A 20,100-nucleotide genomic window follows, 5' to 3' on the forward strand; every position below is an offset into this window, starting at 1 on the left:
AGGGCGGACACCAGTGCCCGGCGCCCAGCGGGGCGCAGAGCGGTCACCGCGGGGGACGAGGCCCGAAGCGGCGCGGCCGCCCGGGGCGGAGCCGTTTGCCAGCTCCAAGCCTGCTCCCTCCCTCCCAGACGACCGTTAGAGCGCGGACAGCGCGGGCCCCTGGAGGAAGTTGCTAGTGCGAGCTGTTTCCGTCCCACCGACTTGGGCCAGTCGTTGAGCCTCTTAAACTGGTTTCCCACATCCATAAGCCAGTGGCAGAGTGAGTGCGAATAATTCAGACTTTTCCCCAAAATTTAAAAAAAAAATACTTGAGAAGTTAATCATCAAAGACAGACACCACACAGGGAATTCTGTGCAGAAACTAAAACTGGGTTCCTGCTCACTGCCCTCAGCTTATAGCGGGTGAGCATACATTTAAAACAGGCTGATTACTCAGAAAACGAAGGCCATGGGCAGGCACTGTGGCGCGCCTGGGATCCAATCTGTCTTCCGCTCCAGCTTCTGCTAACACCTGGGGCGAGCAGGTGCTGGCTTAGGCACCCGAGTCCCCGCCAACCACATCAGACACATGGGCGGAGCTCCTGGCTTCAGCCTGGACCAGTCCCACCTGCTGCAGGCATCAGTTAAAAATGAATTTACAAAGCACAGAATGTTGGTACGTACCAAATGTGAATTAGTCACCATTAATACATAAAACACAGAATACTGACTGTTTTTAAAAAGAATTGTTTATTTACTGAACCTGGGGCATATTAGATATATAACCAATTTCAAATTTACATCTTTTAATTCAGTTTTGAAGTGTTTTTACACACACACACAAAATTGGCAAGCAACAGTTACCCTAAGGTGAAACACCCTCACCTTATCAATGAACTGTTGCAAGTTATTGTCATCCAAGGTTGAAAAAGTATTTGTCCTCAACATGGAAACTGTAACAAATTTAAATTAATTATATAAAACTTGTTACTTATAGTTTTTCCCTTGCAAAGATCCAAAAAAAATGTACAAGTAACTAATATACATCAGTCACAACATAATCCTGGATCATCCCATACCAACAACAGATGCTCCTTTAATTTCAAACCCATCATCAGAGATCAAAGAGAAAAGTCATTCCGTTCTATATAAAACAAAATTCACATGTGCCAAAAAAAGAAAAACCCAGGAGAAACAAACAAAAAACCCTAGAGCCGACATGACATCCAGTGCCCTAGGTTAAGTGGCCAAAGACCACTGGTGAAAAGTAAAATAGTGGCTGGATGTCACTGCAACAAAACCCAACAGGCTCCAAGCCTCTGCCATCAGAAATCCAGACTGTTCCAGTGACGTGAATGCATACTTTGTACCTGCCAAGAGTGGACATGGACGTGGCAGCACGGGGAGCTCTAGCATTTCCTGAACACCTGGAGAGTGGCTTTCAGAGCAGCTTCTGATGAGGTTGGGCAGAGGCCCGACAATGGTTATTAGCTGCTCTGTCACCAATTTATATGGAGGCGATTGAAGCCTACAGTTTGATATAAAAAACTGAGGGGGAACTGCGTGTCAGAGGAGTCTTACCTTCAGAGCAAAAACAAACAACAAAATGACCCAGCCCGAGCAAGTTCTCCAAGAGAACTCCGCCACTAGGCAGGGCCGACAATGGCAACATTCAGATTGCTGCTCCTCACATGGACTCAACAAAATGACTTTTTAATGATGTGAACCACAGGATGAGGGGGCCCAAAAATGCAGTCATTTTAGTAGAGATCTGTCAGGCACTGTGCCGATACCCTGACCAAACTGCAATTTAGTATGAAAACAAAAGATCTCCTGAAGACTACTCCTATGTGTCATTTACAGTGTTTGAGTTCTGAAAGGACTTGTATCAGGAAGGCAGCACGCTAAGAAATTATGCCAGATGTCAGATTTTCACTGTCACTTTCTTAAGAAGGTGTTTCTCCCCCACTATCTACTCGTCGCAAAGAAAACAAACCAAACCGTGAATGTACAGTTCAGAAAAGAGGAACAGAAACTAATGACATTATTATGACCAAGGTGTTTGGTAAACAGTGAGTTATGAGTTTGGGATCCTCAGGAAAAGGCTTTTTAAACCACCCTCCGGACTTCAAAAAACCTCTTCAGGTAGTAGATCTGTCCCAGCGTCATGGCAACCAGGACAAGGGCTTCAAAGAAGGACCAGAGGACCACTCTGCTGTTGGTGTTGTCGTTGACTGTGGAGGATAAAAGAAATTAAAAACAATCCCCCCAAATAAGGCATAATAAATAAGGCATTTAAATCACCTCCTAGTCTTGATGTGAAAGTGACATTTTACACAGCATTCACAGTGTCTAAATGCATCTATCCCCACACGCGGACATACTTGGAAACAGGGATTTACAGCTTTAAAGGGACCGCCAAGATTGAGTAGAGCCAAGCTCATGAATGGAGAGTGAAAGGAAGTGTGATTTGCCCAAGATCACACTTTCAGGAATAAAATCCACTCCAACCTCCTTTCTCTCTCATCCTTGAAATGTCCTGTATTAGAATCTTTTTGCTGAATCAGAAAATAGACGTTAAAAAAGTATGTATTATTTCAAGATCACAGTTGAACAACAGGGACAATCTCCTAGTCAGTGTCTTCTCCCTTAAGCATTCATTCAGCAAGTACTTACTGAGGACCTGGCACCCACTCTGGAGGGGAGAGGCTTCTCAGGCACCAACACAGTCAGATATAAGACAGCCATCATAGGCTGGCGCTGTGGCACAGCGGATAAGGCCACTGCCAGCAGTGCTGGCATCCCATATGGGAACCAGTTCAAGTCCTGGCTGCCCACTTCCAATCCAGCTCTCTGCTATGGCCTGGGAAGGCAGTAGAAGATGGCCCAATTCCTTGGCCCCTGCACCCGCATGGGAGGCCAGGAAAAAGTTCCTGGCTCCTGGCTTCACATCAGCCCAACTCTGGCTGTTGCGGCCAACTGGGGAATGGAGCAGCTGATGAAAGACCTCTCTTTCTCTCTGCCTCTCCTCCTCTCTCTGTGTAATTCTTTCAAATAAATAAATCTTAAAAAAAAAAAAAAAAAAGACAGTCATCACGCAGTCCAAGCTCAAAGCTAAGGATTTTATTCACAAGAGTTAAGTCCTGACTACTCTGTATTACTTTCCTCTGCTTAATTTATCACTACTCTTTTAAGTTCCTGATCAAGTTCTACAGCCTTAACTTTTTTAAACTACTTGGTAGGGGCTGGTGCTGTAGCGTAGCTATTGAACTAATGATCAACAGGAAATGAAAAGCATTTATCATGCTTCCAAGAGGTTATCTTTCAATTATTCAAAAGTATGTGACTTTTCAAAGAGACACTTGCCAAGAACATTAACTAAAAGTCTAAAAACCACCAAAATCACTGAAATTTTAGTGCTAACTCCATGAGATGGAGGTTACTTCCGCTGAAAACCTAGCAACCAATTCCTAGCATAACTCAAATGACTCATTATGTTAGGACTGTGTCTAATACATGGTTCCATAAATATTTCAAAATACCCAGCAATCATTAAAAGTGAATTTAGAGGCACAGGAAAAATGTGTTTAAAATCTTAACAGTTGGGACTTGTGTTGTGGCACAATAAGCTAAGCTACTGCCTGCAACATCACTATCCCATATCTGAACACTGGTTCGAGTCCCAGCTGCTCCACATTCTATTCAACTCCATGCTAATGCACCTGGGAAGGTAATGGAAGGTAGCTCCAGAACATGGGCCCCTTCCACCCACAAGGGAGGCCCTGATGGAGTTCTAGGCCCCTGGCTTCAGCCTGGCCCAGACCTGGCCACTGTGGCCATTTAGGGTATGAACCCATGGATGGAAGATCTCTCTCTGTCTTTCCCTGTCACTCTGCATTTCAAACAAATCTTTTTTTTTTTTTTTTAAGATTTATTTATTTATCTGAAAGGCAGAGTTAGAGAGAGGAAGGCAGAGACAGAGATCTTCCATTTGCTACTTATTCCCCAAGTGGCCACAACAGCCAGGGCCTGACCAGGCCAAAGCCAGGAGCCAAGAGCTTCTTCCAGGTCTCCCACATGGGTGCAGGGACCCAACCACTTGGGCCATCTTCCACTGCTTTCCTATGCACATTAGCAGGGAGACAGACTGGAAATGGAGCAGCCAGGACTCAAACTGATGCTTACATGGGGTGCTGGCATTACAGACAGCAGCTTAACCTGAAATACAACCCTGGCCCCACACAATCTCTTAATTGTGAATATAAAGCATATTTTTCTCTCCTAGTAGTTAACCTAGTAGTTAGCCAGTAGTTAAGACACCCACATTCCGTATCGAAGAGCCTACATTTGACAGCCACTTCCAGCTCCTAACTCCAGCTTCCGGGTAGACCCTTTGAGGCAGTGGGGATGGGGTTCTGTCACCCAGGTGGGAACGCTGGTGTGAGTTCCTGACTATTGGGTTTGGCCTGGCCTGGTTACTACATGCACTTAGAAAGTGAACTAGTGAATGGGAGATCTACCCTGTCTGTACCACTCTGTGTTGCTCTCAAATTAACAAAACAAAAAATTATCTCTTTTTAATTTAGAGAAAAGTACATCTTTAAGTAGAACACACTGAAGCATTACAACAGAAGGCAGCCAGCGAGGAAAGCATGCATAAGGCGCGTTTATGCAGTTCACCTATCACCCTGGTCTGGAGGCAGCAGTCACTGGAGCAAAGGTCTTGCAAAGTTCACCTCCGAGAAGTGGGGGCTACAGATGTATACAGAAACACTGGGGACTACTCAATTTACATAAATAAACTGACTGCCTGAACTTCAGTTCTCCAACCTGTTATAGGTTGAGCATCCCAATTCAGATACTGAAACCCAAAATGCTCTCTGAAAACTGTAACGCTCCAAATCCTGAAATGCTCCAAAATCCAACACTTCTGGGGCCCAGACACGATGAATCAAAGTTTAACTTCAGGGCCAGCAAGCAGGTAAAGAGCCTGTAGTGCCAGCATCCCATATGGGCACCGGTTCAAGTCCTGGCTGCCTCACTTCCAATCCAGCTCTCTGGTATGGCCTGGGAAGGCAGTAGAACATGGCCCAATTCCTTGGGTCCCTGCACCTGCAGGGAGGCGCAGAAGTTGTTCCTGGCTCCTGGCTTCGGACCAGCCCAGCTCCAGCCATTGTGGCCAACTGGGGAGTGGACAAGTGGGTGGAAGCGCCCACGCTCGCTCGCTCTCTCTGCCTTTTAAATAAATAAATAAAATAAATCTTTAAAAAAAAAAAGGCTTAATTTCCTGTAGCATTTTGGATTTCAGATTTTCAGATTATAGGTGCTCACAGAAAAGCCCATGTAAATATTCCAAGACCTAAAAAACTGACATCTGAACACTTCTGGTCCCGAGCACTTAGGATAAGGGTACTCAACCTGCAACACTTCTCTTTTTATTTATTCGAAAGGCACAGACAGAGATCTCCCATCTGCTGGTAACCTCCCCCAAATGCCACAAAAGCTGGAGCTGGGCCAGGCCAAAGCCAGGAGCTGGAACTCGAGAGTGTCCCAAGTGGGTAACTGGAACTCAGCTGCTTGAGCTGTCACATATGGCCTCCCAGAGTACACACAGCAGGAAGCTAGAACAAGAGCAGAGCTGGCACTCAAATCCAGGCACTCCCGTATGATACGTGGTCATCTCACCCCATGCTATCTGCTGTAATGCTGTTAACACGAGTACTTACTCACTATTTGTGAAACAAGTATATGGGGATTTCCACTGCAGCTAACAGTGGGAGACCGGCAGACAGGCACACCCTCTGGCCTCTGTGTTCCGAAGAGCTTGGGATGTCATCAAAGCCATCAGGTCTAACTAGTTAAAACTGCGAAGTAGTGAAAATTTTTAGCCCTCCGATTACAGCAAGGTAGCCAAGGTGAGGGGAGAAGATGCAAACCCCAGAGGATGATCAAGTGTACAGTGGCAGCCAGCAAAGACATTGTGGGGGGAACAGGCAGAAGTGTGCCCCACTACCCCACGGACTCGAGGGGCTTCTCCGGTCTGTTACATTTACCCCATATCCTGCCCAGGTAAGGGCTCTACCTGAAAGCACATCTCCAGCAGTGGCAGGAATAAATTTAAGCAGTAACAAGAGCAGAAACCCCATCTTAATTTCAAGATGTGCCAGTCTCTGGGTCAATCTTCTGTCCACTCCCTAGCCCAATTCAGAGCAAAGAACTACTTGGGGCCGGCGCCGTGGCTCAATAGGCTAATCCTCCACCTTGCGGCGCCGGCACACCGGGTTCTAGTCCCGGTCGGGGCGCCGGATTCTGTCCCGGTTGCCCCTCTTCCAGGCCAGCTCTCTGCTATGGCCAGGGAGTGCAGTGGAGGATGGCCCAGGTGCTTGGGCCCTGCACCCCATGGGAGACCAGGAAAAGCACCTGGCTCCTGGCTCCTGCCATCGGATCAGTGCGGTGCGCCGGCTGCAGCGGCGGCCATTGGAGGGTGAACCAACGGCAAAGGAAGACCTTTCTCTCTCTGTCTCTCTCTCTCACTGTCCACTCTGCCTGTCAAAAATAAAAAAAAAAAAAAAAAAAAAAAAAAAAAAGAACTACTTGGAGGATCAAAGACTTAAACCATGGCATTTGGTCTGCAAGTCAATATGGCACCTCTTAATTTGAAATGCAAAAGTCTAATATGCAGTGCTCTGCTGTATGCTACACAGACTTCTGTAACCGAACACAGGTACTAATCACCACTGTTCCCAACTCACAAATCTTGGAACCCAGATACCCACCCAGTGACTTGCCCATGTAAATGCTTTGCTATTTTCTATTCTAACTAGAGTAGACCTTCCGTTTGAGAAAAAAGTTTAAATCTCAGTATACCTTAATAACGGGTATAAAACAATGAGATAATTATAAAACCCACTGTAATACTCAATTTATGATTTCTCTTTCCCCTTCTTAAGAAATCCATCAGCTTACTCCTTAGCTTACCATGCAATGTAAAAAAAATCATAGCAACTTATGATGAATCTTAATAGTGCTTTATGATTTAAAATGCCCCAATAATACTATAATTTAGTGCAACACTCTAAATGTGTATACTCAAAAAATATTTTTCCACAAGTTTTTTTTGTTTTTTTTTTTTTAAGATTTATTTATTTTACTTATTTGAAAGGCAGAGTTACAGAGAGGCAGAGGCAGAGCGACAGAGGTCTTCCATCCGCTGGTTCACTCCCCAAGTGGCTGCAACAGCCAGAGCTGGGACAATTTGAAGCCAAGAGCCAGGAGCTTCTTCCAGATCTCCCACACAGGTACAGGGGCCCAAGGACTTGGGCCATCTTCTACTGCTTTCCCAGGGCATAGCAGAGAGCTGGATTGAAAGTGGAACAGCTGGGACTTGAACCGGTGTCCATATGGGATGCCAGCACTGCAGGCAGCAGCTTTACCCAATGCACCACAGCGCCAGCCCCCACAAGTGCATTTTTAAAGTCAAAGTTTAGTGGGCCAGGACCAGTACTGTGGTGCAGTGGGCTAAGCCTCCGCCTGTGGCGCCTGCGTCCTATATGAATGCATGTTCATGTCCTGGCTGCTCCTCTTCTGCTACAGCTCTCTGCTTATGGCCTGGGAAAGCAGTGGGAGATGGCCCAAGTGTGTGGGCTCCTGCATGCGTGTGGGAGACTGTCGCTCCCCCTCTTCGTGGAGGAACGACACTAAACCCTGCCTAGGCTTCATATCCGAGTCACGGCACCATTATGTCGCTCCCCCTCTTCGTGGAGGAACGACACAGGACCCTGCGCTGTTCTTTCGTCTGCTCGGCCCTCCCCGGGTTTGCTGCTGGTTCTTCCCGGGTTGGCTACTGTCCCTTCCACCTCCGTGGAAGGGCAGTTCCCCCTGGCCACATTCCCCACTTCCGCAGGGGAGCGGCACACTGCCGGCCGGCTCTCTCGGGGGCTGCACAGGTTCCCTTAGATGTTCCCCATAGATGTTCCTGGTGCATGCAGTCTCTCTCCTCCTTTATAGTCCTCCTCTGCCAATCCCAACTCGGCTGCCCACACGCCGAGTACGCTGCTCTCCTCCAATCAGTAGCAAGTCCTACAGTTTATTGGTTGAACTGGAGGCAGCTGTGCGGAAGCTGTTTACTTCTCTCCCAGCGCCATATTGTGGGAGAGCAGATGCACAGAATAAGTCTTAATTCCAGTAACTCAGTCTAGTCCGGTTGCTCCCCACAGGAGACCCAGAAGGGGATCCTGGCTGCTGATCAGCTCAGCTCCAGCTGCTGCGGCAATTTTGGGAGTGAGTGAGAGGATGGAAGATTTATCTCAGTCTCTCCCTCTCTCTGTGTCTTACAAGTAAATAAATCTTACAAAAAGAAAAAAAAAAAAAAAAAGGTTTAGTGGGCCAGCGTTTTGGTGCAGTAGATTAAGTCACTGTTGGCAATGCTGTCATCCCCTGTGGACACGAGTTTGAGTCCCAGCTGCTCCACTTCAGATCCAGCTTCCTACTGATGTGCCTGGGAAGAGCAGAAGATGGCACAAGTACCTGGGGCCCTGTTACCAACATGGGAGACCTGGATGGAGCTCCAGGCTCCTGGCTTTGGCCCGGTCAGGCCTTGGCTGTTGCAGCCATTTGGGGGAGTCCAGCAGATGGAAGATATCTCTCTCTGTGTAACTCTGCCTTTCAAATACATACATGTCTTTAATAAATAAATAAAGTCAGCGTCTAACACGACACGTTGAGTTTCCAAGCGAGGGAGAACAGGCATTGGTCACACCGCACGGCTGCACTTACTGGCTCTGTGTATCCTCTCTCGCACCTCCATGTACTCCTGCTCGTGCTTTACGGCTGTCATGGCCACTGCCAGCTCGTTGATCATTTCTTCTAGCTTGTTCTGATGAGCTACGGGAGGATTTGAACACATGTTAGCACACGTTTGACAATCTCTCTTCCAGAAATACTTGTTTAACAATCAAAACAGTCCTCAGAGAGGCTTATAAAAGGAACTATGTTTAGAATGGCTCAGACATCAACGTGGAGCACTGCTGAAGCACTGGTAACAATTTAATTGTCAAAGCATTTTTTGAAAGTTCATTCCCAGGAGAGAAACTTCTTTCAAGGTAGGAAATATACTATAAAATGCTTACTAAAGGAAAATAGCACTAAAATTTTCTTGTAATGAACTGTTGCTGTTAAGACATTTACTGATGAATAAACTACAGAGAAGTAAAGACTGAGGAAGAGAGAGCACAAAATAAACATTAAAGATTTCAAAAAGTTCACAGAAAATGAGTTACCAAGAAAAAACTCTGCATGGACTTCAACATTTCTTGCACCAAAACAGATTCATCTTTTAACTCTATTTTCCATGAATATTTTGAATTAAATGAGCAGGAACGTATTTAAGAATCAATATCCTATACATACAACACTTAAACTAAAATTGAAATCTCCTCCTAAGAATCACATTAACTCTAAACGTTAATTCAGAAGTAACACCAAAACAGACTTTCAAACTTCCCAAAGCTGAGCAGAAAAAGCATGGCACTCTTGGGAAAATCCGCAGCAACTCACTCACTCCATGATGGTCAAACAATGAGTTCACAACGTGGGGAGCAGCAGGTATTGCAAATACAGACACGAGCTCTCAGCTACGCAGTCTTCAACCAGATAATCTACTTTAGCCAAAATCGAGGGGGAAGACATTGGGCTTGGTGGGTAAGATGGAGGTTCGAATGCCCACATCCCACAGCGGCGTGCACAGGGGCTATTCCCAGCTCCAGCTCCTGCATCTAGCTTTCTGCTAATACAGACCCTGGGAGGCAGCAGAAATGGCTCAGCTGACTGGGTTCCTGCCACCCTCTCGGGAGATGTGGAGTGAGATCCTGGCTCCCAGCTTTGGCTCAGCCCAGCTCCAGCCCTTGCAAGCACTCCGGGGGACAGACCAGTGGATGGGAATTCTGTCTCTCAAATAAATTAATATATAAATTTATAAAATACAAAACACTGTTTCTAAAGAATAAGCACATGTTTCTAGGCAGTGCTATGGCAATGAGCAAGCAGGCAATACAAGGGAACATTCTCAGGATGAGGGGACTCTGTTCACCCCCACCCTAGACCCAGGGCCTCCCTGGGGTGCCAGATTCCCACAATCCTAAACTCCTAAAAAGAAGCTAAGGGCCACCCAACATTTAATGCAGCTAAGTTCCTCACCAGCTTCACTTCAGAAGGCCCATGCACCACACAGAACCTTCTGTTGAGGGCTTCGTGGGGTGGCACTGCCAACATTTTGGCCACGTGTCCCATGTCGTGGGGAGCTGGCCAATGCCTTTCTGGAGGACTCAGCCACACCCACGGCCTCTAGTCTCTAGGTGCCAGCGGCAGCCACCCACTGATGGACTCATCAGATTCCAAGGCATCTGCTGAGATGGCCAAGGTCCCCTGGGAGGCAAAGACCCCCTGCCTTGAGAACCACTCAGTACCGGAAGGCGGGATTTGACAGCTGCCGTTCCCTGACATTAACAAGCAAGAGCAAGAAGGTGAAACGCTGTTCAAGGACTACTTACGACATCCAACAACCATGTTCGTTGGCCACTATTTTTTTTTTTTTTTTTTTTTTGACAGGCAGAGTGGACAGTGAGAGAGAGAGACAGAGAGAAAGGTCTTCCTTTTTTGCCGTTGGTTCACTCTCCAATGGCCGCCACACTGCGGCTGGCACACCGCGCTGATCCGATGGCAGCAGCCAGGTACTTATCCTGGTCTCCCATGGGGTGCAAGGCCCAAGCACTTGGGCCATCCTCCACTGCATTCCCTGGCCACAGCAGAGAACTGGTCTGGAAGAGGGGCAACCAGGACAGAATCCGGCGCCCCGACCGGGACTAGAACCCGGTGTGGAGGATTAGCCTAGTGAGCCACGGCGCCGGCTTTGGCCAGTATTTTCTAATCATGTAAATAGGACCCACTTGCAGAAAATGAACAAACATAACACACTCCCCAAAAAACTCCTAATTCTCAAGAACAGCCAAGTCCTGCCCATCACAAGACCCTGAAAAATGAGCACAGGAAGCACTAAGTAGCCTGATTCCCTAGCTTGGATGATGTTATCATGCTAGTGCAAGGGGGTGTGCTAAACAACTGCTAGCTTCTAGAAAATCCTGGCATGTACTGTGGTCCCCAAACGCACGAGCACACACATGTATTGTGGTCCAGAAATACATGTGTGCATGCACACATACACACTGTGGTCCCCAAACACATGTGTGCGTGCACACACACACTGTGGTCCCCAGACACATGTGCGCACACACACACATGTACTGTGGTTCCCAAATGCACACATACAGTACTGTGGTCCCTACACATACGTGTGCACACATAGGTACTATGGACCCCAAACACACAAACACACACACAAGTACTGTGATCCCCACATGGGCACACACAGATGTACTGTGGTCCCCAAATGCACACACACATGTACTGTGGTCCCTATGCACACATAAACACACACACACACACACACACATAAGCACACACATACTGTGGTCCCCAAACGCATACGCACGCGCACACACACACGTACTGTGGTCCCCAAATGCACACACCCATGTACTGTGGTCCCCAAACACACACACACCCAAAGGTACTGTAGTCCCCAAATGCATGCGTGCACACACACATGTACTGTGGTCCCCAAATGCACACACATACACAGGTACTGTGGTCCCAAACACACACGCACACACACACACATACTGTGGTCCACACACACGCACACACGCACACACACATACTGTGTTCCCCAAATGCACGCACGCATGCATGCACACAGACACACAGGTACTGTAGTCCCCAAACGCACGTGTACACACACACATACTGTGGTCCCCAAACACACACACATGCGCACACACAAGCAATTAATCCAGAACAGCCAGTCAAGGTCACTGCTGGTCAGCTGGGTAATAAGCAACCTATCCACACATGTGGCCGAGAGAACTTTTTCACTGTTATCTGCACATGGCTCCTAGCGCTGCATTCCATATCCAAACAAGCTGCAAGCCGGAAACTTGAATGGTAAAACAAGCCTGCAAGATTAGTTATCCAAGCACCACTTGCAATCAGCTAGGTTTAATTAAGACATTTCTTTCCCACCCTTCAGTTTTCACTGTGAGGAATCAAAAATGTTACTACTGATAAGTCAATCGCTGTGTTCTCCCTGATACTAATTTTAAAATAACTCATACTCCTGTCAACCAAACAGAAAACCACAATAATCAATCTCATTAGTTGCACTTTTTTTTTTTTTTAAAGAAAGAAACACACTCATGCCAGCAAACTGAGGTTAGAAAAAAGGAAAGCAGAGATTAGACACTGGCAAACAGGATGCTGTCGTCAGCAGTCCACGTACCGTCCCATGTGTCTCCACCACCTGAAGAAGCAGAAGACGTGAACACGAGGAAAAAACCGAAAAGTTTAACCACAGTAGTCATATACACCAGGATTAGGAAATAACACAACCAACTGCCCACGACTCTGCAACCTGACACGTGAGACCACCAGGGAGAAAGTGACCCAGAAGGGGCAGCCACCAAGATTGAACTTCCAGAAACTTGTCAGGGCGCTTGCCTAAGTAGCAACCACATCTCAAAAGAGATGCACAGTTTGAGGGCGGTGACCTCGGGAGGAAAAAGGAGTTTTGAGAGCCCAGTGCTGGGTTCTGCCAGACACCAGCGTGCAGGAAGGCAGGGCCGGCGGCTCACCTTCTGTCTCCATGTCCTGGCCTTTCGGGGCCTCCCCAATGTCGATGGTGAACATCACGATCTTTGGGGTCATGGTGGACATCCTGTTGCTGAAACAGAACTTGTACGTCCCGTCCATGTGAGCAGCAAACGTGTACTTCCCACTGGACTCCCGGTCCCCTTTGTAGATGCCCTTATTGTCAGGGCCTGTGATCTGGAGGCAGGGCAGACAGACAGGAAAGGTCACCCAGAATTCGGCATCACGAACTTGGCAAGCAGCGCCTGCCGGCGCGGACACTCACTACGCACAGGGCGGCCCCTCCCTGTCGGCGACAGCGACAGCGACAGCGGCGGGCGGCCACGCTCTCCCGCTCCCTGGAAGCCGGCCCGTCCCCTGGCTCTCTAAAGCACCGGTCACCGCCGACTGGGTGGAGGTCTCGCGTGTCCGGTTTAAGCCTCAATCCCCTCACACGGACCCCGCACCTTACACGTGGCCTGCAACCGGCCTTCCACCACCAGCAAGCAAGCGGCTTCCATCAAAACCCAATTAGAGCCGCTTAGGGACGCAGAAGTCTGGGGAGTCCGTGTTTAATCTGCCTCGAGGGAAAAGGCCTGCACCGGAAAGGCGGAGACCGAAAATCCCCTCCCGGCCGGCTCCAGGCACCCGCCCTCCGCCCGCCCCCGGCCCCGGTAATCCGAACAGCGGACTGCAAGGTCCAGGCTGACAGGTTCTCCCCGCGGACCGCCAGTTCTCTCCAGACACGCTGCCACCGCTCCGCCCAAAACGCACGACCGACGGCACCTCGCCCTCTCCCAGGTCCCCGGGGGCTCGAGCGACACACGGGCCACACGCTGTGTCTACGCCCACGCGCCGCCGGGCCCGCCTCGCTGCCTTCCGACCACTTTTTTCAAAAGTTTCCACGCCGCGTTCCAACAGTAACCCGCAGCACCGAGGGCGCTCGCTTCCCGCGCCGAGACCCGCCTCCAGCCGCGCCGCCGCGACGGGGCCCCCAGGCGCCTGCCGTGCGGCGCCGGAGACCCGAGCCCCGCGGGTCGAGGGGCGGCGGCCCGGCCCCTCCCCGCCCCGGACGGCGGCCTCCGAGCCTCGCCCCCGCCTCGGCCGCGGGCAGCGCGCCCGCACCTCCACGTCGATGTCCAGGAAGCCGCCCTCGGCCACCTCGAAAATGAGGCCCATCTTGGTGCCCGAGGTGACCCGCTCGAAGAAGCACTCCTCGGCGTGCGCGTCGATGCTGACGAAGTAGCCCGAGGCCGTGGCCAGCAGCGCGGCCAGCAGCACCAGCAGCTCGGCGAGCGTCACCATAGTGGCACGGAGGCCCAGGCCAGCACCGGGACCGCGGCCTCCACAGCCGCCGCCGCCGCTCACCGCCGCCGCCGCCGCCGCTCCGCCCCTTCCGGCTGCGCCGCCGACGGGGCTGATGCGGGCGCCGCCGATTGGCTGGCGCGGGCGGCTGCCACGTAACGGACGCACGGCGGCCGTCGAGGGACACGGCGGCCCGCGCGGCCCGCGCCCGGACGGCGGCTCCGAAAGGCCAAAAGTGGTCGTCACCCGCCTTTTCGCGCTCAGAGGCAAGTTCACGTGGCCTTCCGAGAGAGTGACCGCATCGCACGGGATCTCGCGCGCTCTCAGGATCGCCCGGGAATCCGGGGAGGCCTTCGGACGCTGCAGGGGAAGTGGACGGGGTGTGAGGGGTGGGGAGCTCGGCCCGCCCCGGCCGCCCCGGCCCCCGCTTACCGGGGCTCTGTGTTTACGCGTGCCACTGTCGGCGTGCAGGCCCTGACCACACACACACACTCGTTGCGGGGTCCGCATCTCCGCGGGACAGCGCGCCCCCAGCGCCAGCCGCCGCCTGGTCCCCCGCAGCTCAGCCCCCAGGTCGCCTCCGTCGTGCGAAACCTCCCTGGCGTCGTCCCCACAGTCCGGCGCCCCCGCGGCGGGTTCGAGGCTGTGTTCCGGCCTTCACCGAGCGGACCCGGGACCAGGCGGCGCTCCGAGCCTCAGTCTCCGCGTCTGTGAAAGGGGCGGCCGTCAGCTGCCGGCCAGCCGCTGTGTCCCCGGAGACGGCGGGCGACAGGGGGCGGTAGCGGCCCGGAGTGACCGCGGCGGTGTGCGGGAGGCCTCGGGGCTGTGGCGGGCTGCCTTCCCGGCCCGCACCGCTGCGGGGCCGCGCTGGCCTTGCGCGTGGAATTGCCCCGTGAGTTTGCATTTTTCAACTTCGTGACTGACGTTCTGAGTTGATTTGGAGGCGTTTAGCATGTGGACACTTGGCGTCAGCGGAACGCCATAACCTGCCTACTGTGGGCTTTTATGAGATCAATCAGACGACCCGGTCCAAATGTCTGGAGGAATCCGAGTTTGCTGCTTAGGCACCAGGGAGTGGAGGGCATGTGGCAAATGGAGCGCGGACGTCCGCTAAACACACTCCGTTACTTTTTAAAAACACAGCAGTGGGCTGCGCCGGGGCTCACTTGGTTAATCCTCCGCCTAGGCGCCTGCATCCCATATGGGCGCCGGATTCTGTCCCGGTCGGGGCGCCGGATTCTGTCCCGGTTGCCCCTCTTCCAGGCCAGCTCTCTGCTGTGGCCCGGGAGTGCAGTGGAGGATGGCCCAAGTGCTTGGGCCCTGCACCCCATGGGAGACCAGGATAAGTACCTGGCTCCTGGCTTCAGATCCATGCAGCACCGGCTGTGGAAGACCTTTCTCACTGTCTAACTCTGCCTGTCAAATAAATTTTAAAAATTAAAAAAAAAAAAAAAAAAAAAAAAAAAAAAAAACACACAGCAAGGGGCCACAGGTGAAGCCGGCGCCTGCAGTGCCAGCATCCCATATGGGTCCTGGTTCAGTCCCGGCTGTTCCACTTCCAATCCAGCTCTCTGCTGTGGCCTGGGAAAGCAGTGGAAGATGGCCCAAGTCCTTGGACCCCTGCACCTGCATGGGAGACCTGGAAGAAGCTCCTGGCTCCCGATCTGCACAGCTCCGGCCGTTGCGGCCAATTGGGGAGTGAACCAGCAGATGGAAGACCTCTCCTTCTCTCTCTGTGTAACTCTGACTTTCAAGTAAATAGATAAATCTTAAAAAAAAAAAAAAAAAAAAAAAAAAAAAGAGCGAGCTGTGTCTGCACGGTGTTCCAGCGTAGCCTGATCCGGAGGCCTCACGCTCCGTCGGTCAGCACCACGGCGATCCGTTTCTGTCGCCATCTACCACACAGTCCAACGCAACCCCTTCTGCACGGTGGTTCAGGAACTCAGCGTCCCCTGCTAGTAACTCTACCACTCCACAGGATTTCAGGGTCCGCCCTTGGGGTGGGGGAGCCCCCTTAGCGGGATCTGCCCGCGTTCCAGCGTCCAGAACTCAGTGGCATGACTGCAGCGGCACGGGAGGCCAGGAGATGCATGCAGCAGGCGCCCCGAGGGGAGAGCTGCCCCCAGAGGCAGTAGAGCGGCCAGCGCGCACAAGGATGTGCACGCAGATTCTGTTCCTGCTGGGTTTCCATCTGTATCTTACGTGAGGCACAGACACTGTCCATCCGCTGTTCACCCCTCAGGTGCCCACAACAGCCAGGTTGGCCAGGCTGAAGCCGGGGCCTGGAACTCCCATCATCCGAGCCCCCATGCCTCCCAGGGTGCACATGAGCAGGAAGCCAGGACGCAAACCCAGCAGGTGTCCCAAGCAGCGTCACAACTCCTGTGCCAAACGCCCACCCACAATCTGTTCTTTTCTTTTTTAAGGATTTATTTCAAAGAGTGAAAGACAGAGAAAGGGAGATCTTCCACCCGGTGGTTCACCCTCCAATTGACTGCAACAGTTGGGGTGGCTCAGGCCAAAGCCAACGGCCAGCAACTCCATCCAGGTCTCCCAGGTGGGTGCGGGGCCCAAGCACTTGGGCCGTCTTCCACTGCTTTCCCGGGCCACGGCAGGGAGCTGGGTCAGCAGGGAGTGGCTGGAGCAGGAACTAACCAGTAGCGCTGCAGCCCAGGAAGTGAACAGGAAAGGCCAGGGCAGGTCACGAGGAGGAAAGCGAGGTGCAACGTGTTTTCAGCGCCAGCGTGATCGCAGCCAGATTTCTGGTGAGACCGGGTCTCCGGGTGAGTCCTGGGCTTTCTCTGTTTGTCCTGCTTTGGCTTTCGGTGCTCAGTGTCCACTCACCCTCTGTGAGGCTGCCTTCGTTCTCTGCTGAGGGTCCGCCTGATGCCATCATCCCCTGCCTTCCGGGTGGACAGCCTGGCTCCAAGCCGGGGCAGTCAGCAGCTCTGGCTCCCCAAGTGCAGTGGCTGCTCCCAGGTGGGCAAGTGTCCCTCGCGGGGTTAATGGCCTCCAATGAAGATTCTGAGGTTAATGGGACCGGTAAGCCGTGGCCATGGAGGCCCCAGGGCCACCTCTGCTGTGGGAGTCGCGTGACATCATCATCGTGCAACCTGTGGCTTCTGGATTTAAAAAAACTGTTAACACCAGAATACACTCGTCTTTTAATCCCTTTATTCCCCAAAGTTTGTGAAATGCCCTTGTATTTGCACACACACACACAGAGTTCCTTGTATTTGCACTCACACACACACACACACACACACAGAGTTAGAGACAACGCACGAGAGTGAGCAACAAGTCTGTCTGCAACTCTCTGGAATAAAAGTTCTTTGAGGGACTGCTGTGGCATAGCAGCTAAAGCCCCACCTGCAGTGCCGGCATCCCATATGGGCTTTGGGTCAAGTCCTGGCTGCTCCACAGTACTTTTAAATTTTACTTTAATTTAGCTTTTTATAGAGCTATGAATTAGACACAATGGAACACATAATCGCATTGCGGTTCCCCATATGCGTGCATCGCCAAACCCACCTCTCAGGCTAAGACAGAAGAGGTTGGCTCAGGGGCCGCCTGCAAAGCGCCACCTCCCGTGTGAGGCAGCTACGGCTCCGACCGCTGTCACAGGACTGGCTTGCATGTTTTCTGTTGGTTTTTAATTAATTAATTTATTTATTTATTTACAGTTTAATCTACAATTCCCACAGCGGCCAGTGGTAAGCCTGGAGGGGGCAGGGACCCAGGTCCTGGAGCTGTCACCTGCTGCCTCCCAGAGTGTGCACTAGCAGGAAGCTGGACGGGAAGTGGAGTCCAGACTCCAACCAGACCCTGAGAGATGGGCTGCAAGGGTCCCAAGGGCATCTGAACTGCATCTTAAACGCCCATCCGCAAGTTTTGCATGTTTGCTTGTTTTTGGCTTTTTAAAGATTTATTTATTTGACAGCGAGAGAGATTTTCCATCCGGCTGCTTCACTCCCCAAGAGCTGCAACAACCAAGGCAGTGCCAGGCTGAAGGCAGGAACCCTGGGTTTCATCCAGGTCTCCCACGTAGGCGCAGGGCCTGTGACTCGGCCGTCCTCTGCTGCTTTCCCAGGCGCATTGGCCGGGAGATGACTCGGAAGTGGAGCAGCCGGGTTTTGAACACGGACTTCTCAACCAGCAGCTTGACCCCCAGGCCACAACGCCAGCCCGTGTTTTGTTTTGTTTTTTCATTTTGTTTTGTTTTTTAATAGTTGTGGTAAGCCTGACCTTCTTTGTTTTTCTTTTCATTTCTTTTCTTCTCTTTTTTTTAAGATGTATTTATTTGTTAGAAAGGCAGAGAGAAAGGTCTTCCATCCACTGGTTCACTCCCCAATTGGCCACAATGGCCAGAGCTGAGCCAATCTGAAGCCAGGAGCCAGGAGCTTCTTCCAGGTCTCCCACATGGGTGCAGGGGCCCAAGGACGTGGGCCATCTTCAGCTGCTTTCCCAGGCCACAGCAGAGAGCTGGATCAGAAGAGGAGCAGCCAGGACTCAAACCAGTGTCCATATGGGATGCCGGCACTGCAGGCTGCGACTTCACCCACTACGCCACAGCGCCGGCCCAGATGTTGTTCTGGAATCAACTTCATTGATGTATAATAAAAACATGTCCCTCTGACATCTCCTTCTATCCAAATGTCCTTGTGCCAGTTGCCGTCCCCACATCACCTCCGGCCCCGGGAGCCCCTGCTGTTCCTGTCCCTTGAGCTTAGACTCACCTCCCGGCAATTCCACAGGAAAGGGATCCTGCAGAGTGTATTGTACGGGGCTGATTCTCACAGCGTCTGCTCGGGAGCGTCCTCCGTGCTGCCGAACAGGGACTGACTGGTTCTCCATTGCTGCGTAGCATTTCACTGTACGCACGGATCCATCTATTCTGCTGAGAATGTTCCGCTAACTTCCTGTTTCAATAATTTGGAGGGGGCCGGCGCTGTGGCATAGCGGGTAAAGCCGCCGCCAGTAGTGCCAGCATCCCATATGGGCGCCGGTTTGAGTCCCAGCTGTTCCTCTTCCAGTCCAGCTCTCTGCTGTGGCCTGGGAAAGCAGTAGAAGATGGCCCAAGCCCCTGGGCCCCTGCACCCGCGTGGGAGACCTGGAAGAAGCTCTGGCTCCTGGCTTCGGATCGGCGCAGCTCCACCATTGCGGCCATTTGGGGAGTGAACCAGCAGATGGAAGACCTCTCTCTCTCTCTCCCTTTCTCCCTCTCTCTCTCTCTCTCTCTCTCTCTCTGCCTCTCCTTCTCTCTCTTTGTAACTCTGACTTTCAAGTAAATAAATAAATCTTTTAAAAAATAATAGTAATTTGGAGCGCATCGTTTCACTGCCAGGCGGGATCATCACAGTGTGGTAGAGATGTAGATTGTGTTAATTCTGACAGTTCGCCGAAGTGGCTTTGCCAGCTGCACTGCTACCCGCATTGTCTGACCTTGACAAGTGTGAAAGATGCAAGAGAGCTGGTGTGGTGGGAACGTGCAGAACCAGAGAAGATGCGGCTGAAGAGGAAGGAGGAGCCGGGTCCCCGTCCAGTCCCAGCTGCCAGAGAGCAATGTCAGCCGCGAGAGGGGCCTGCCTTCGCCGCGGTGCTTACTGTGCCACCTGGGACGCCTTTGGGGCTGCAGCGATGGCTCAAGTGCTTGGCTCCCACCGCCCACAGAAGGCCTGCATCGGGTTCCCAACTCCTGGCTTCGGCCTGGCCCAGTCCTGGCTGTTAGGGCCTTTGGGGAGTGAGCCAGAGATGGGAGCTCGCTCACTCTCTCACTCTCTCTCTCTCTCTGCCTTCCAAATGCGTTAAATAAATATTTGGTAAAGGAACCCATGAGGAATATTTACATCAGAAATTGACAAGGTGAGCTTTGCATCTTGGAAACCGCAAGGCTGCGGCCCAGAGCCAGCGCCCTCACCAGCCGCTCTGGGTGGTGCTGAGAGCAGCCCTGGCCTTCAGCCTTCCTCTTTCAGCCCGAGTTAGAAGCAGGCAGGGGCCCCAGCAGGAGTAGGCACCTGAGGGTGTAACATGCTTTGGCCACTTTTCATAAACTTGAGAGAACCAGAAATTAAGTGTCAG

The 20,100-nt window shown here is 51.7% G+C and overlaps 1 protein-coding gene and 1 long non-coding RNA gene across 5 annotated transcripts; one reads left to right on the plus strand and one right to left on the minus strand.

Annotated features, from left to right (window-relative positions):
- Positions 1 to 710: 710 nt before the first annotated feature.
- On the minus strand, positions 711 to 15,472 carry TMED2 (transmembrane p24 trafficking protein 2). 4 transcript variants are annotated; one of them, XM_051828880.2, is made up of 5 exons: positions 14,455 to 15,472; positions 12,723 to 12,915; positions 12,371 to 12,391; positions 8,755 to 8,862; positions 711 to 2,213 (listed from the first exon to the last, which is right to left on the minus strand). In XM_051828880.2, the coding sequence occupies exons 1-5, from the start codon at positions 14,530 to 14,532 to the stop codon at positions 2,089 to 2,091; spliced, it is 525 nt and encodes a 174-aa protein (XP_051684840.1). In that variant the 5' UTR covers positions 14,533 to 15,472; the 3' UTR covers positions 711 to 2,088. The 4 variants fall into 4 exon arrangements, with proteins under 4 accessions (XP_051684840.1, XP_051684838.1, XP_069922208.1 ...); XM_051828878.2 differs by lacking the exon at positions 14,455 to 15,472 and adding an exon at positions 13,843 to 14,122; XM_070066107.1 differs by lacking the exon at positions 12,371 to 12,391.
- Positions 14,160 to 19,334, plus strand: LOC127485657 (uncharacterized). Its single transcript, XR_007912604.2, has 3 exons — positions 14,160 to 14,288; positions 16,449 to 16,579; positions 19,056 to 19,334. It is a non-coding gene; the product is annotated as an uncharacterized lncRNA (long non-coding RNA).
- The last annotated feature ends 766 nt before the right edge of the window (positions 19,335 to 20,100 follow it).

The sequence above is a fragment of the Oryctolagus cuniculus genome, chromosome 21 (assembly GCF_964237555.1).
Source record: "Oryctolagus cuniculus chromosome 21, mOryCun1.1, whole genome shotgun sequence".
Classification (NCBI taxonomy): Eukaryota; Metazoa; Chordata; class Mammalia; order Lagomorpha; family Leporidae; genus Oryctolagus; species Oryctolagus cuniculus.